We start from the raw sequence: 18820 nt of genomic DNA, 5'->3' as shown, positions 1-18820 counted from the left end.
GTGAACTTTAGTTTGCTACAATTAAACCCTCAATTAGTGCTCAAATTCGGTCTTGTGTTGTCAATTTTCTGACTGAACGCTCACATGAGGCCATATAAACAGATTAATGTGCTTTTCTAAGCACCATTTTTATGAGGTTAAAGATCCAGTTTTACTTAGTGAAAAAAAGTGGGTGGTGCGATATTTATGACGAGGTGTATAGGAACGCAGTCAGATTAAGAAAGTATAAATTATTTAGTGAGTGAGTGAGTATGGTTTTACGCCGCTTTTAGCAATATTCCAGCAATATCACGGCGGGGGACACCAGAAATGGGCTCCACACATTGTACCCATGTCGGGAATCGAACCGGGCGTGACAAGCGAACGCTTAAACCACGAGGCTACCCGACCGCTCCACAAATTATTTAGACAGTGTGGGGTTGTACGAGAGGGTGTACTGTAGGTTTCAGAATCATTGCACTAATATAGCGACGCGCATTCATGTGTGCGTGCGCGTATACTAGTCCGGACTAATTCCGATTTACTTACCCCGCGCCGACGACTCGTTTAATACCCGACCGCCAGGCAGGGAAACAACAAGTACATACATCTATTTATGTATTTTGGAATGACGTGACTGGAGATCGAACCACCAACCTACCGCTCTCTATTCACACTCTATTCGCTACACCACAGAGTTGAGAAGAGGTGAGAGACTTTTGACTGAGGACAGTCAACCCCACATTCAAAGTATGTATGGCAATACATTTTGTGGAGAATATGTGAAAGAAATGGACAAAGGGTGTATTTCACGTTTTGGGGACAGCTTTGAATTTGGCGTTTTTCTATATGCTACCGTGACGTCATATCTTGTGGGTCACAATGTTGTGGTGAAGAACTTCGTTTTCTTTAGGGGTGCCCACTTCATGTTATATCTTATGAATTTGTGAAGCTACATGCTTTCAATGAGTTGTCATTTGTTCGAGTGAAGTATTAGTGTGTAAAAGACTGCATGGGCATATACAGGGTCATATTGTGTTTGATGGCTGTTGTTTATCTCCATTCTACCATGACTAAATAAAACGAGTGCAATATATTGAGTGTCATATCCCAATTGCATGGATAGATGCTCATGATGTCAATCACTGGATTGTCTGGTCCAGACTCGTTTATTTACAGACCGCCGTCATATAGCTGGAATAATGCTCAGTGCGGCGTTAAACAACAAACAAGCAAACAAACAAAACACACCCATCAGTGTTGGGTCCAGTGTTTTGAGTAGGTTGTTGATCTGAAACTACGGAATCACCATCAACAAGTACCATCTTCTAACATGTATTGGTCGGGGATCTAATCATCTAATCACCAACCTTCGCTCTCCAGGCAAATGTTCCGTCCACTAGACCACATTACAACTGGAATACTTCATGAAACACACCTGTGAAGATCCGGGGTAGATTAGGTCTTCAGCTACCCATGCTTGCCGTAAGAGGCGACTGACGGGATCGGGTGGTCAGGCTCGCTGACTTTGTTGATGCATGTCATTGAATCCCAATTGCGTGGATCGATGCTCATGATGTCAATCACTGGATTGTCTGGTCCAGACTCAGTTATGTACAGACCGCCGTCATATAGCTGGAATATTGCTGAGTGCGGGGTTAAACAACAAAGAAACAAATAAAGCATGATCAATTTGGTCGCTACCTACAGCCAGCATATTTAACTGGAATACCGTTCAAAGAGGCATTAATCCCAACTCACTCACTCACTTTAAACTAGGAACATGACACTACTTTGAACAATACTTCATGATGTCCCAGTGTGTCAGTGGAGGCCCAAATCTAAAGACACTAATTCAGATATGAAATCACAAACAGAAACAAGTCACTTCAGAAATATATTATATTTACACATAAGTTATATACTATATGATACGAGTTCATACAGAACAGTTGTGTTCGAGGGTTCTTAGGCAAGTTTGTCCTCAGTCAATCACTAAAACATGCACTGGGTGTACATGCCTGGTGCTTGTTTAAAGGTAGACTACACTTGTGCCAGTTGGCAGGACTTGCAAATTTCACACAAGCCCTCCCTTCCCTGAAACTGTCATCAAGGATCTGTATGTGTTCGTTACTTTGTTCACAGATCTGTGAACACAAACTTCACACATTTGTCAATAAACAATTTGAGAATAATTTTATTTTCATTCTCCTGAGTCTTACTTAGGCTGATCCAGGAGTTTGGTAAAGGGGGCAATAACAGCTAAGCCATGAGATGACGTAGCCGAGGGTGCAGTCAACATGTATGGTGTCTGAAACAAGGGGGTGCGCACCCCGGCACCCCCGCTCTGACACGCCAGTGTTTTGGGAATGAGTCAACTCGATTCCTCAAGCTCCTTCCCAGCGCGTGACACCTTCCTTACACTCTCTGTAACATCGCTGTCATCAGTGTGGGCGCGGCCATTACAAGAATCTTGAAATTTGCCCCCAACCCCAAATGGAGTAACGTTTATACTTTTGTTTATGTCTTTGGGAATGCCATCATATTTCATTTTGAAAAGGTTTACGACTGATCATGTTTTCCAGATGAATTTACTTTGACGTTTTAATAATCAGATTGGTTCGAGAGTGCAGGCAAACCAAAATCAACCAACTTCTACCTTACATTCTTACTATATCAATAACATGATGTTTTTAATGAAATGGAAATTTAAACTGACAAACAAAGAAAGTAATTTAGCAGGGGTAAGTGTATTCGGCGTCACGACAGTCGTCACTTGTTGGTAATCATAACGGTCATTCGGTTGCGAGTTCAACTCCAAGCATGGTTGTGGCCACCTATCACAGTGGGGGGGTTTAACTGGTGGCAGCGATAGTATAGAGAGCTCTGCGAAAGGGCTATCGCTGTGAGGAGCTTATCGATTCCTATAGCAAGGGAGGTAACTCTTTGAAGCCATTCACTGGAGAAGTCAAACAACACATTTCTCTTACTGTTTCTTTCACCCAACTGTTCATACATTTTGTTGGACGAGTTTAAAAAATATCTTTTCATTCATATTTTCACCCTATGGTTTTGAGAAATACGGTAAACCCATCAGCCTGAGCCAGCACTGACGGAGCCCATGATATTTTGATGGCCAACATCCCTTGATGCTAACCTCTGTTTATATGGAATAATAGGTACTCATGTTTTTAAGAGCAATATTTCTAAATCTTAGAAACATTTCACCAATAAGGAATCTCGTCAGTAATATATACAAACACTATCATGAATACAACGCGGAAAATCACTTAATATTCCGGACAATTCTACGACAGTATGGCGACTTCATTTCTTGTAATGCTTCGTCTAAGACCTTGGTCATATGTAGAAGATTGACAGGATCTGTGATCATCACATGTCTTTCATCCTTCCCACAATCCTTCAGGTGAAGTTTACACACAATCTGGGGCGTTGTTTGTCTCCGCAATGATCGCGAAGCAAGCTGCAACATAAACAAACACTCTAGGCTAAAAACAATAATAGTCTTGGTTCTCGGGCACCGCCAGCATCATCATGAAGTCGGACGCATGTTTCCTTTTTATTTCCATTTTAAAAAAATATAAAAATCCTAATACTTAAAAACAATGCGATCCAGTAACGCCACAGTTACTTCCCCTTACATGCTCACTGCTTTACTGCGCATCTCGTGTTATGGTCATGGCGGCAATAGGAGTTTGTATGATTGTTTATGTAGAGAGGCCCTTTCCCAGGTTGATGGTACACAATTGTTTATTTGGTAAATACTAGTTTGAACAAGCAAAAACATAAAACAAAGCCCTGCCCGTCTGCACAATATTTTCAAAAGTCATTGCCTGAGAACCAATTCTTGTAATTTTTTTTATCCTTAAATAGACAACAACACAACTTCATTCCAAGACTGCTCTTATTTTTCTGTTGTTCTGTTTCTTTATTCCATTCATAGATCATAAATCCCTATTTTTATGACAACTACACCATAATAAACTGAAACAAGGGAGACAACTCCGACAAGATAAATGCTACAGTAGAGAATCGATTACAATTTCAAGATTGATCATTTGTATGAAAATAAAATGAAGTTTTAACATCCTCAACATAATTATTGATAATAAACTACCGACAAAATATTTGACAAATAATCAGTAACAGACATCATGACTGATTCCATGATTGGCATAAGGTGATTTAGGGTTTTAGTCCTTGTCTTTGAGAAAGGGCAGACTTTTTAAACTTGGCTTACAACATCGCAACCCACAGCTTGACTTGCATTCTTTCATCAAGTAGCTGGGTGTAGACCCACTGCACCATCATACACTCAATAAGTTTGACAGTAGCCGTTTCGTCCATGACCATGACCTTTGTCTCTTTGTCACATGATCAGCACATGGAGCAGAACATCGGAATCCAGCATTACCATGGTTACACTGAGAAATGTCTCAATTTCACTCCTGGCTCTTAAATATGTTGGATCGAGATCGGCAACAAAACATCAGAGCGTGGTGCACAGTCTCCGTTTAACTTCCTACCTGGACGTCGAACCTCCACTCCAGGTCGTGGTAGTGTGGGAGGTCCATGGCCATCTCCGCCAGCGTGGCTCGGACCTCCCTCCGGTTGTCGAGGTACACCTGCAGGATGGCCTGCTGCATCTCCTCGCTGAATCCCAGACACAGGATGGAGTCTTGGAAGTCGATCTCATTCAGCTGAAGAGCAGAGCCGTAGTGTGTTGGAGTTTTACAAAGCTTTTCGCTATATTCCAGCAAATTCAGGGGACATCCGAAATAGGCTCCATACACTGAACCCATATGGGGAATCAAACCTTGCATGTGACAAGCAAACACCTTAATGACTAAGCTACCCCATCACTATGGAGGTCCACAGTCAAAGTTGTCTAAAACTCTTCAGAAGAAATATGTTGGTTGGTTGTTTTTTTGTTTAACGCAGCACTCAGCAATATTCCAGCTATATGACGGCGGTCTGTAAATAATTGCGTCTGGACCAGACAATCCAGTGATTAATATCAGGAGCATCGATCCACGCATTTGGCATACGATGACATGCATCAACCAAGTCACCGAGAATGACCACCCAATCCCGTTAGCCACCTCTTAAGACAAGCATAGTCGCCTTTTACTGCAAGCATGGGTTGCTGAAGATCTATTCTATCCCGTATCTTCACGGGCTTCAGAAGAAATATGATGAATGTAAATTATCAATACAATATTGTACAATGGTTGATGGTGAGTCAATGCTAGTACATCACAGGTGCAGGAACGCAGTGTAATCAGGGATTAAGCATGGATTCTAAACTAAGGGAAAAAAACTATTTTGTTCTAAATTGGGATTTTTGTAAAGTTCATATTCTATTAAATTCAGAGGTATTTTGACATTGTATTCTGACATTGCATTCAATGCAATAATGTAAAACTAAGCATTAAATCCTCGTCCAATCCAATGGCTCTGTTATCAGTGCAATACAGGTTATCTCTACAAAGCCATAAAATAAGTTATCAGTTATATATATATATATATATTGACATGAATTCTAGCCCCCTTAGGCAAAGATGGAAATTCCAACATCAGTGACTCCTCCTCTTTTGTCAACCAGCTGAAAGAAGCTAACCTCACAGGCACCATGGACAGCGATGATGTTTTCGACCTCTTCAACTAACATCCCTCTACAAGAAGCATTTGACATCCTCCGCAACAAGCTAGATAATAGAATTGACGACCTAATTTTGTTGTTCTTACATGTACATATATATGCTCTCTGCCTAACAGCATTCATTCACCAGATGAAGGAGTAAGCATATACTCCAAAATGTTGTGTTCCTCATAATAAAGAAGTTGACATCCATAAATTCTCTTCCTTATGAATTTGAAAATTTTTATTTCCAATTTGGGAAATTTTAATGATATTTGCTGTGAATGGAGTGAATATCGGCCCCGACTTACAGGGCAAGTTTTATCTAATTAGACAAAATATAAAACTCAGCCATTTAACACTAGAACTGGCTACCAACCATCAACTTGGAGCCCTCAGTGAGAAGGTACATCAGTCCCTCAACTCCATTTTTGACCACTTCAGGACTAACTTCCAGTTTTTCTGCAAAATTAGAATTCATGAGCAGGATACAGTGTACTAATTTTAATCCCACATAAACAGTTATATCCCTGCATCAGCAAAAATCGTGGACTTCCCTATCTTTGATTTCGAAATTAAGATGTTCGACTGCATCATTGTGATCAAACTGATACCTAAATGTCTCATATTCTTGTGAATATTTCCAGCTGATATAATTTCATTCATTACAAAGCTTGAATATCTTACGTGATGCACTTTGATAAACTTTGGGGTTAGCTCCTTTTCTGATGAAATTCAAACTGATTTTGCAGAATTCTTGTACCACTGAAACAAAAACATAACTTGTTTATTATAATGTAATTCATATTAAATTTATGATATGAAGCTAAGAATATTGGATTTGTAATGAAAGGAAACATTTTTCGAACTTTGATACTGGACAGAATTAGTGATCATTACTAATACAAAATCTTCATTATTGATTATTTTAGAACAATATCTATCTATATTTCCTACATTTCTGCCACGCCCCCTTTTCACAAAACCACTAAGAGGTACAGTACCGTCGGTGCCGACATCGTTCAGAAAGGACAGATGTTCCTTGTGCTTATCTTCAAGTACAAGCAACATAGTTGTTTAATTTGTAAGCCTCACAACCACAAATAACGTAATTTTCACTTTAACATCACTCTTGCATGTGATTGAATGTACTACGCATGTGCAACTTATACCGGATATCCGTTTATGAAAGAATTATTCCTATCAACATTGTTAATACAGCAGTAATAATAATATTAAAATATTATAAGCTATGCTAATACACTGCTTTTTGAATACTTTGTATATATTTTGTCGTCAAAAAAATTATTTTAAGCAAATATTTGTTTACTATGTGAAAATTTCACTTTCATTACATAAAGGAATGGTGGAATTATGGAATAGGTTTTAGTTTAGTAGTACAAATGGTTATATCCGGCGGAAATCGGCCAGTTTGTGGCTGTATTTACAAACTGAGCCCGGGAGATTTGGAAGTTTTGAATGTCAATCCAACTAAATTTTTATTTTAGCGATAAAACCAAAGACCAGCAACATTGGTGATAAAAATCGAAGATGTTCTTCTCTACGGTATCTTTAGATATCACTTAATCATGCAAATAAACCTTCGCTGTGTCCTGTACTTTTTCTGAAACCAACCAGGACAAGCAGTAACATGTTTGTAAGTTGATGTCGTAAATGGAATAATCAATCACTTTCAATGTCAGACGATTTATCCTTGTTGTAAATTACTGTTGAGTGGATATTTATGGTCACGAATTGGATTAGAAACTTGCTCAAAATCATGTTTGAACTCAAAGGTTAGACATTCTTCTCAGAATATGGGACTACCATTTTGGTTTAGCTGTTTTGGGGCCCACGTTTATTTTTGAACTCAAACAGAATATAATAGTCAAAAAAGAATATAATAGTCGGACAGGACTATTTCCCAAAATAAGGTAGTGGTTAAAGTAAGCTTATTCTGACTTACTCTTTTACATGTCCTTTTTCTGTCTTTCAAAGGTTCAACATGTTCAATGAATAACTACAATGAAGGATGCTTCATGTTTACACAATCAAGATTCATCACTGATACATTGTAGAAAGTCTGATGTTTGAAAGTATTTATCTGTGAACCTGTTTTTACTTCAGTACCACAAGAGTACAGACAATAAATATTTCAAATCTGAACAAAATGCAGTGAATTAATTTGTTTTGAGTGTCTTGAGCATGTTGAGTAAGCAGATTATTTAGCATGTTTAGTTGTCAGATTAGGTGCTTACTTAATTTATCATCAGATTAACACATACTCCCTGTTTAGTCAAGTACCTGAACAGGTTTGAACAAATGTTCATTGAGGTATTACCATATTATAATTTTTAATCTCTGATCACAGGGAAGGGTTATACAAATGAACAGTAAGTCCCACGTGTCTGTGAGTGTATATGAAATATGCTAATCGAATGTCATTATGCTGCTATTCGATTATAATTCTTATTACTTTCGAAGACCATATTTTAAACCACACTAACTTCCTTTCACATGTCCCTGAGTGTCTGAAAAACATCTATCATGTTTCATTTTCTTAAATATTAACATTTAACATTGGGCTGGTTTCATCAATCTGTTTTGACCTTTTGTGCAATCTGTGGTGGTTATTAGAGACCCGTGAGGATTCCGGGGTAGAATAGGTCTTCAACAACCCATGCTTGCCGTAAAAGGCGACTACTGGCATCTGGTGGTCAGACTCACTGACTTGGTTGATGCCTGTCATCGTATGCCAAATGCGTGGATCGATGCTCATGGTGTCAATCCCTGGATTGTCTGGTCCAGACTCGATTATTAACAGACCGCAGTCACATAGCTGGAACATTGCTGAGTGCTGCGTTAAACACCAAACAATACATAGTCGTAAGAGGTGACGCAATGGATCATGAGGTCTTGGTTGATTATGTAAAATCATACCTTTACAACATATCATTGCTCATGATATAAATCACTGGATTGTCTGGTTCAGACTTTATGATTTACAGGTCACATATAGCTGGAATATTACTGTGGCATCAAAAGACAAAATAACTTAATTATTTTCTGTTTCAGATGATGGTCTTTGGTGTATATTCGAGCTGAGAAAACAGAATGGAAAAACTCTCTGGTCTTTGGCTTGAGTTGCAAAAAAACAATAAGTAAGTTACCAAGCATCAGCATGCCATTGTAAGTGTCTCCCTTTCCAAATTTAAGATGACATTTTGCAATATGTTTTGGGGTTGAACCTTGATAGGCCTGCTAGGGTAGGAGATTGCTAGAACGTGTACTTGTTTTGTTTTATGTCTGTCAGTAATGGTGGGGGGCACGGGTAGCCCAGTCGTCTAAGGCACCGCAATTCACTGTGCAGTGATGCGTCCCTTGGGCACGCCAGAAACCCATGATTGTGGGTTCGAATCCCGGTTCGCTCCGATTATGTTTCTAGGTTTGTCGGCACCATACCCGTGCCCGTGGGTTTCACCGAAGTGATAAACGTCTGAGACCTGCATCACTTCGGGCTGTCCTCCCACATAAAGCTGACACGCCGTGATATAACTGGAATACTGTTAAAAGCGGCGTTAAACCAAACTCACTCACTCACTCACTCACTCAGTAATGGTGAGTCCCTCGAAGTCGTCCAGCAGTGTTAAACACATAATGTCAGTGTTGTGTACTGTGTGTTGAGGTGTGCAGTGTTAAGTACAATGTTTTACCACAAAGTATATTGCCAACATTTTGTATAAATTTGCCATATGTTTCTTTCACATTGATCTTATATTGTGCATTGTATTTTCATTGATTCTTTTTCACTTTTTGTGACATTGTTGTTAAAAAAAGTTCATTGAAAAACAGAATCCTAACAACTGTCGCCAAAGTACCAGATAAGCATAAAATACACAAAATGAAAACAACATAACCACATTATTACAATACAATCATGTACTTTGTTGCCTAGATTACTTGGAAGTGGTACAAGCTTGCCATAAAAGGTGACATTGCTTGTTGTAAGAGGCAACTAACAGGATCGGTAGTCAGGCTCGCTGACTTGGTTGATGCAAGTCATCGTATCCCAATTGCGTGGGTCGATGCTTATGATATCAATCACAGGGTTGTCTGGTCCAGATTCTATTATTTACAAGCTGCTGTCATACAGCTGGAATATGGCTGAGTGCGGCGTTAAACAACAAACAAACAATCAAACAAAATCTGAGGGTAACATCATTTCAGGAGCTGATGGTCACATTAACAATGTTGCATAGTATGTTGCCTAGGTTACCAAGGGAGGGGTTGACGTAATGAAAACAGGAGATGTTTGACAAATTATATCAATATTGTGTAACATAATTACACTACTACCTGCTGTGTTGCCTAGGTTACAAGGAGGGGGGTTGACGTCGTGTCAGGAGGTGATGGCCACATTATTACACTACTACGTGCTGTGTTGCCTAGGTTACCGGGAGGGGGGTTGACGTCGTCGAGTCAGGAGGTGATGGCCACATTATTACACTACTACGTGCTGTGTTGCCTAGGTTACCGGGAGGGGGGTTGACGTCGTCGTGTCAGGAGGTGATGGCCACATTATTACACTACTACGTGTTTTGTTGCCTAGGTTACCGGGAGGGGGGTTGACGTCGTCGTGTCAGGAGGTGATGGCCACATTATTACACTACTACGTGTTGTGTTGCCTAGGTTACCGGGAGGGGGGTTGACGTCGTCGTGTCAGGAGGTGATGGCCACATTATTACACTACTACGTGCTGTGTTGCCTAGGTTACCGGGAGGGGGGTTGACGTCGTCGTGTCAGGAGGTGATGGCCACATTATTACACTACTACGTGCTGTGTTGCCTAGGTTACCGGGAGGGGGGTTGACGTCGTCGTGTCAGGAGGAGCTGCTGGAGCTGATGAGACAGCTGGACATCATGTTGACTGCGAAAAGAAGAGACTGGGAGCACGAGACCGCGGCCATCAGGAGTCAGCTGGAGATGAAGGACAAGGAGCTGAACATCCAGACCACGACACTCGAACACAAGAACAGACAGGTGAATCTTACAAGAGTTGTATATGTTGATGACTTGTTTCGGCATTAGGCAACAATCACTTACTCACTTTGAGATTTCCTCCATTTCTTGGAACTGTAATATGACTGAAATTCTCTTGAAACTCCCTTTCTCCTTCACTAGGACAATGCCCTGTGGGAGTGCCAGTGTGAATGTCGATATTGTTTACTCACATGTGAGCGTGCCAGTTTGAATGTCGATGTTTACTCACATGTGAGCGTGCCAGTGTGAATGTCCATGTTGTTTACTCACATGTGAGCGTGCCAGTGTGAATGTCCATGTTGTTTACTCACATGTGAGCGTGCCAGTGTGAATGTCGATGTTGTTTACTCACATGTGAGCGTGCCAGTGTGAATGTCCATGTTGTTTACTCACACGTGAGCGTGCCAGTTTGAATGTCCATGTTGTTTACTCACATGTGAGCGTGCCAGTGTGAATGTCGATGTTGTTTACTCACATGTGAGCGTGCCAGTGTGAATGTCGATGTTGTTTACTCACATGTGAGCGTGCCAGTGTGAATGTCGATATCGTTTACTCACACGTGAGCGTGCCAGTTTGAATGTCCATGTTGTTTACTCACATGTGAGCGTGCCAGTGTGAATGTCGATATCGTTTACTCACACGTGAGCGTGCCAGTTTGAATGTCCATGTTGTTTACTCACATGTGAGTGTGCCAGTGTGAATGTCAATATTGTTTACTCACACGTGAGCATGCCAGTTTGAATGTCCATGTTGTTTACTCACATGTGAGCGTGCCAGTGTGAATGTCGATATTGTTTACTCACACGTGAGCATGCCAGTTTGAATGTCTATGTTGTTTACTCACATGTGAGCGTGCCAGTGTGAATGTCGATATTGTTTACTCACACGTGAGCATGCCAGTGTGAATGTCGATATTGTTTACTCACACGTGAGCGTGCCAGTGTGAATGTCGATATTGTTTACTCACATGTGAGCGTGCCAGTGTGAATGTCCATGTTGTTTACTCACATGTGAGCGTGCCAGTGTGAATGTCGATATTGTTTACTCACATGTGAGCATGCCAGTGTGAATGTCGATATTGTTTACTCATACGTGAGCGTGCTAGTGTGAATGTCAATATTGTTTACTCACATGTGAGCGTGCCAGTGTGAATGTCGATATTGTTTACTCACATGTGAGAGTGCCAGTGTGAATGTCCATGTTGTTTACTCATATGTGAGCGTGCCAGTGTGAATGTCGATATTGTTTACTCACATGTGAACGTGCCAGTTTGAATGTCGATATTGTTTACTCACACGTGAGTAGTGGTGTAATGATACATTGAACTATCGATTGATTGCGATTGCTTGTCTCATGATAGTACACTATCGAATGCAATTTGAAAGAATCGATACTATTGGCAATGGTTTGTCTAACTATCGATAGTTTCGATAGTTAATTTGTTTGGTACATTTACTTACTTAAAAAAATAGAAACAACTCCTATGATCATCTAACCTCTGTCGTGCTTTCCTTTGCATTGCACTACTTTGTCTGCTTGATTTAGAATTACGTCCCTTAGCTACTCGTCGCTAGGCAACATTGACAAGATGGCGGACGCCACATGTCAGTTTTGTCAACTTTGTTTCCTAATTGATATGTTGAATCGCATTTAGTCATTCAGTGAATGCCAATGTGACAATTAGTTTGACAGTTTGTATAGTCAAATAATAGTCATTCAATCACATTCATTCACATTGGTGCCTAAACACTGCAGTAACCTAAGACTTTACAAGTTACATGAAGTGAAATTTTGTATTAAAATGTTTTTGAGAGGTCAATTTGAACTTGTTTTCTTCTCATTTCTTGTTTTCTTTACAAATAGTATCAGAAAGTTATAATTATTTTGATGGTGTCAGTCAAAATGCTGAAATATATGCTGCTAAAGCCTGCTATAATTGCAAGTGAAAACTATCGCAATAGTATCGCAATAGAAGGGCCACTATCGCAATAGTATCGCAATAGTTGTTTTAACTATCGCAATAGTATCGCAGTAGTCAAAAATACCTCAATAGTCACCCTTACATGTGAGCGTGCCAGTGTGAATGTCGATGTTGAATCTGTTGCAGTTTGAGGACATGAGGACACAGTTGACGCAGGCGAGTCGGACCCGGGACCAGGTCGTTCAGCAGTACGAGGCGCAGGTCGTTCAACTCAGCACTGAGGTACAAAGATAAGAAATAACCCAACTCTGTCAACGATTATCTTGTGTGTCGTGTGTTTTGTCTCCATTCTGCTATGATGAACATCCTCGTCCTTCTAGTTTGGGAATCTATGGGGTGGGGAGGGTGTCCTTGAGGTTTGCTGTATTGTAGTAGAATGATGATGGATGAAGAAGACGTCAGCATCCGTAGCCATGTATCACCCCCAAGGTTTTACGAGATGCACGAATGTTGAGATTGGACACAGAAAAAAACCATGCAGTGTCTTGAGGGATGCACAATAATATCCATTGCACCTATAGCGCATCAAGAGCAGTTATGGATGTCTATCATTTCATCCATCAATAATGACCACTGTCCACATTGATTCATTCCAGACACCATTCCATTACTTTACAGGACCCTCGTATTGCCTGCAAGGACCCTTAACATTAATTATTAAGGGTCCCTTGGACCCCCACTTTTGTAAGTCAAGGTCAAACCCTGCAGCACTCTGGTCTGTTCTGGTGACCAGTGTTTTATCTTTAATCACTTTAAGTCTGGGCTTAGCTTGCAAACAGTCGCCAGCAGCGAGAGGGATGGTGCAGATCCTGTGATCTGTGATGTTACTTGTCAGTGGGCTGACCTTTTATATATGCATTATTGTGACTGAAATATTGCCGACATGACTTAAAATTTTAACTCACTCACTCACTCACTCACTCACTCTTCTGGCGACTAATTTGGTTGCCTAATTGTCCAAATTCCACAGCTGGCTCCTCTAATGTATCATGCTGTAGTCCAGTGGTTTTGTCACAGGCCCTGTGGGCATTCTGAGTTTGAGTTGGCCCCAAGCAACCTTGGCTTGTCAAACGAGACAACTAGGTTGAGTTCAGGGAGTGTTAATATAAGTGCCTGCCCCTAGGTCCGTGGCAAGTAGATTCTGTGTCGGGCACGTAGTTTCAAAATCGAACGGGTCCTCATGGCCTGCAGTAAATTTTCATGTTTTTTATTTGACACAATAATCTGCAGTTTTTTAATGAGGGCCTAAAGAGTTAAGTCAGGGCCTGCAGCTTCTGAAGTCTGTGGGTCCTGATGGCAGCCTGGCATTTTGTTTTTTTATTTCAAACACTGTTCTCAGGCTCCATGTCTTGGCTGATTGCTGGAATATTGCTGAGTGTGGAGTTAAACAAGGAACAAACAAACAGACTACACAATTTGATCCACACAGTAATATCCAATTCCAACCCAGTCTCTACCTTTTAAATTTTGGTCCACAAAATCCTGTTAAACAGTTATGCCCTGTTCAATAACATACTTTCATTTTTAGACAAAGTAGAAATGTTTCTGCAGATGTTTGATCTAAAGACAAACGGATGTTGTTATAAAGTTTGTTCCTTGTGTAACCAGTTGTTGGCTTCAGTGTGTTAGGACAGGGACCAGCATCTTTCTCAAGCAACTGACACCTCCAAACATCCCATTAAAATCTTTTTTAGAAAAACTGAATACCTATGGGGGCACGGGTTGGAGGACACTTTGTAGAGTTGCCTCCCTTAGACCATGATTGTGGTGGGTTCAAATCCCAGATTCTCCCTGATCATTTTTCTAGGTTTGTCAGCACGTTACCTGTGCTGGTGGGTTTCACTAGAGTGGTAAACATCGGAGATGTCATTACTCAGGATTTCCTCTCACTTAAAGCTGACAAGATGTGAAATGAAAGCATCGTTTACCAAAACTCACCCCTTTGTATTCATTTAGTCAGTCCAGGATAGACACCATTGGTTATATCCAAGTAGTCCGCAGCTCATTCCGGACTAGTGGCTTATGCAAAATAACTGGATTTGGGGAGAAAAAAAATTAGTCCCTCTACATTTTCACTAGTCTCAGAATAACAGACAAGTGACTGTGTCTATCACTGCAGTCCAGTCCAGACTGCACTCAGGGTTTGGAAATGCCTTGATTTTTACAGTTTGTCTTCAAAAGGCCTTAAATCGGCATTCGCCTTGAAGGGGGCAGTCGTCTAAGGCGCCGCAATTTTCTGTGAAGAGTTGCGGTCCTTGGGCACGCCAGAAACCTATGATTGTAGGTTCGAATCCCGGTTCGCCCTGATTATGTTTCTAGGTTTGTCAGCACCATACCTATGCTCATGGGTTTCACCGAAGTGGTAAACGTCCGAGACCTGCATCACTTGGGGCTTTCCTCCCACATTAAGCTGACACGCCACGATATGACTGGAATACTGTTAAAAGCAGCAACACAACTCACTCACTCATTCGCTTTGAAAAGATCCTGAAAATAAACAACCTGACTTGGCAAGACCTTGAATTACTCCCTAACTACATGAGTTTTTTTACTATTCATATGGGAAACACGAAAAGTGCTTGTGAATGTCTACAATGCTTTAATGTTGCAGCATAACGAGTAATTTAAACCTTGCAGCTGATATTGTATACCTCCTTTGTATGACGATTTCTTGAACTACTAGTTTTCTTCCGAATTATATACAGGGATCATATTTGCCTTGAATTTGACTGCAAGTCCCTTGAAAAGGCCTTGAATTTGTTGAGGACAAATCTACACCAACTCTGATTCATCAAAGTATCCTTGGGGGCGGTGGGTTAGCCTTCTGGTTAAAGCGTTTACTCGTCTCACCAATGACCTGGGTTGGTTTCACCTCATGGGTACAATGTGTGAAGCCCATTTCTGGTGTCCCCTGCCGTGATATTGCTGGAATATTGCTTCATGGGGCGTAAACCATACTCACTCACTCACTCAAGTAGCCTGGGATTACTGCTGCAGCCATGATGGTCACATGACACATTGTTTACGATGGCGTGTCTGTCCCAGGTGCAGAGGATGAAGCGGGAGTATGAGAAGCTCCAGAAGAAACACTCCCGCCACACGAAGGAGGCGCACCGCCTCAAGGCGGAAACCACCACCGAGATCGAGGGCGGCAGGACCGAGATGAAACGACTGCGAGAAAAGATGGAGGTGAGAGGAAGCTGTTGGACCATATATCGGTCCTGCTGTGCACGGGGTAAAATATCTCAATTTTCTTTCATGCACTGGAGTTATTCATGCAACGAAGAACAAAAATCATAGAAAACTCACATTTTTTATTGACATTTTCAACTCTGTATACACTGATTGTGAAAGTTTCTACAGGTAATAGATATGAATTGAGTATTGCTGACAATTTCAAAGTCAGCCATTTTCCTCCTTGTGGCTACTCAAACCAAAGGGAGGTAACTCTAATCTGAAGTTGTCGTGCTTGCTAATCAACACACGACAGGTTTGAAATACGATTTTCGAGGCATACTTTATGTGTTATTGATAACTAACCGCAACAATTGAAACAATCAATTATTTTTCATAGTGTATACAGATTATTGCTGTGTTTAGATTCCTATCGATATTGTACATCGATAGTTCAATACAATATAGGGGGTGTAACTCTGATTTAGTAAGTTATTATGGCCTAATGTCCCTGGGGTCTGTTAGCTGTAGTGCTCGCTGTACCACTGTTCAAATAGTAGTGTGATCCCGTTTGGCATCATGGCATCACACTTCTTTATTACAATTCTTATGTCAAAATGTAGATGTAAGAAAAGTCATGATACTAAACATACAAATGTCATCGTAGCCCCAACCCTAACATATAAAGTAAATGACAGAGGCTTTTGAACTCTAATAAATACAAAAGTATTTTACCATCTATGTCCTGATACATGAGTCAGTTTGTTTTGATGTTCATGATCTTAGGCCAGATTTATTTTAAAACTTGGTTTACAAAATTTCCGATTCAGATTTAAATGTGATTTTTAAAATCAGTTTTTTATTCCGCTGACCAGAAATAAGTAAAATGTTAAAAAAAAACATTCATTGTTGCTGTCAACTTAATATTGTAAAAAATATCCAAAAAGTCTGGCCTAACCCGTGTGTTTGTGTATTGGGTGGCATAACCCGTGTGTATATGTGTTTGTGTATTGGATGGCCCAACCCGTATGAACGTGTGTTTGGACCGCCTCCGTGGTCTAGTGGTAGAGCGTCCACCCGGAGAGCGAAAGGTCCGGGGTCGATCCCCGGCCGCGTCATACCAAAAGATGTTAAAAGATGGTACTTGTTGTTACCCTGTCTGGCGCTCGGCATTAAGGGGCTGAAACAAGGACTGGTCGGCTCGGAGTCAGTATACTGTTTCTTTTTCGGTATTCATGTTAAACTGCAGCATGGTATCTCAGTGGGCTAGCACTATAAATCGGCATCAGTCCGGACTAGTACAAGCGGACACACACACACACACACACACACACACACACGTGCATGCACGTCACTCTATAGGTGCAATAATCTTGGACGCAACGTTAAACCCAATTTCACCTCACCTGTATGTGTGTTTGTGTATTGGATGGCCTAACCCGTGTGTTTGTGTATTGGATGTCATTACCCATGTGTATGTGTGTTTGTGGATTGGATGGCCTTACCCCGATATTTGTGTATTGGATGGCCCAACCCATGTATATGTGTATTGGATGGCATTACCCATCTGTATGTGTTTGTGTATTGGAATGCCCAACCAATGTGTATTGGATGGTCTAACCCGTGTGTATGTGTGTTGTGTATTGAATGGCCAAACCTGTGTGTTTGTGTATGGGATAGCCCAACCCGTGTGTATGTGTATTGAATGGCCTAACCCGTGTGTATGTGTGTTGTGTATTGAATGGCCTAACCCGTGTGTATGTGTGTTGTGTATTGAATGGCCTAACCCGTGTGTATGTGTGTTGTGTATTGGATGGCCTAACCCGTGTGTATGTGTGTTGTGTATTGAATGGCCTAACCCGTGTGTATGTGTGTTGTGTATTGGATGGCCTAACCCGTGTGTATGTGTGTTTATGTATTGAATGGCCTAACCCGTGTGTATGTGTGTTGTGTATTGGATGGCCTAACCCATGTGTATGTGTGTTTGTGCATTGAATGGTATAACTCATGTGTATGTGTGTTTGTGTATTGAATGGCCTAACCCGTGTGTATGTGTGTTTATGTATTGAATGGCCTAACCCGTGTGTATGTGTGTTGTGTATTGGATGGCCTAACCCATGTGTATGTGTGTTTGTGTATTGAATGGTCTAACCTGTGTGTTTGTGTATTGAATGGCCTAACCCATGTGTATGTGTGTTTGTGTATTGAATGGCCTAACCCGTGTGTATGTGTGTTTATGTATTGGATGGCCTAACCCGTGTGTATGTATGTTTGTGTATTGGATGGCCTAACCTGTGTGTATGTGTATTGGATGGCCTAACCCGTGTGTATGTGTATTGGATGGTCTAACCCGTGTGTATGTGTATTGAATGGTCTAACCCGTGTGTATGTGTATTGGATGGCCTAACCCATGTGTATGTGTGTTGTGTATTGAATGGCCTAACCCGTGTGTATGTGTGTTGTGTATTGAATGGCCTAACACGTGTGTATGTGTGTTTGTGTATTGAATGGTCTAACCCGTGTGTATGTGTATTGAATGACCTAACCCATGTGTATGTGTGTTGTGTATTGAATGGCCTAACACGTATGTATGTGTGTTTGTGTATTGAATGGTCTAACCGGTGTGTATGTGTGTTGTGGATTGAATGGCCTAACACGTGTGTATGTGTGTTGTGTATTGAATGGTCTAACCCGTGTGTATGTGTATTGAATGACCTAACCCATGTGTATGTGTGTTGTGTATTGAATGGCCTAACACGTGTGTATGTGTGTTGTGTATTGGATGACCCAACCCGTATTGTTGTGTATTGGATGGCCTAACCCGTGTGTTTGTGTATTGGTTGGCTGCAGGACTACCATGCGAGGCTGCAGGACAGCGAGCAGCAGCGCAAGATGCTGAAGAAACAGCTGGACACGGCGGAAGCCCAGAAGAGGGCGCTGGCAGAGAAGTGTGAATTTGTACAGGTAGGACTGATGTTGTTATGT

The 18820-nt window shown here is 41.1% G+C and overlaps 2 protein-coding genes across 2 annotated transcripts in view; one reads left to right on the top strand and one right to left on the bottom strand.

Moving 5' to 3' along the window:
- Window positions 1-1879: 1879 nt before the first annotated feature.
- Window positions 1880-6795, bottom strand: LOC139447562 (COMM domain-containing protein 2-like). The gene is made up of 5 exons (XM_071228965.1): window positions 6646-6795; window positions 6329-6406; window positions 6021-6103; window positions 4527-4700; window positions 1880-3463 (listed from the first exon to the last, which is right to left on the bottom strand). The coding sequence occupies exons 1-5, from the start codon at window positions 6710-6712 to the stop codon at window positions 3266-3268; spliced, it is 600 nt and encodes a 199-aa protein (XP_071085066.1). The 5' UTR covers window positions 6713-6795; the 3' UTR covers window positions 1880-3265.
- Window positions 6796-7350: 555 nt separating this feature from the next.
- LOC139448161 (centrosomal protein of 63 kDa-like) overlaps window positions 7351-18820 on the top strand; it is a 32883-nt gene continuing 21413 nt past the window's right edge. The window contains exons 1-6 of the mRNA XM_071229680.1: window positions 7351-7437; window positions 8717-8802; window positions 10491-10680; window positions 12788-12883; window positions 15707-15850; window positions 18686-18799. Coding sequence (XP_071085781.1) covers window positions 8756-8802; window positions 10491-10680; window positions 12788-12883; window positions 15707-15850; window positions 18686-18799 — 591 coding nt within the window. The 5' untranslated portion in view covers window positions 7351-7437; window positions 8717-8755. The remainder of the gene's footprint in view (window positions 7438-8716; window positions 8803-10490; window positions 10681-12787; window positions 12884-15706; window positions 15851-18685; window positions 18800-18820) is intronic.

Source organism: Haliotis cracherodii, unplaced genomic scaffold (assembly GCF_022045235.1).
Source record: "Haliotis cracherodii isolate W230 unplaced genomic scaffold, xgHalCrac1.p SCAF_7, whole genome shotgun sequence".
NCBI lineage: Eukaryota > Metazoa > Mollusca > Gastropoda > Lepetellida > Haliotidae > Haliotis > Haliotis cracherodii.
This window is presented reverse-complemented; position numbering and strand designations above follow the sequence as displayed.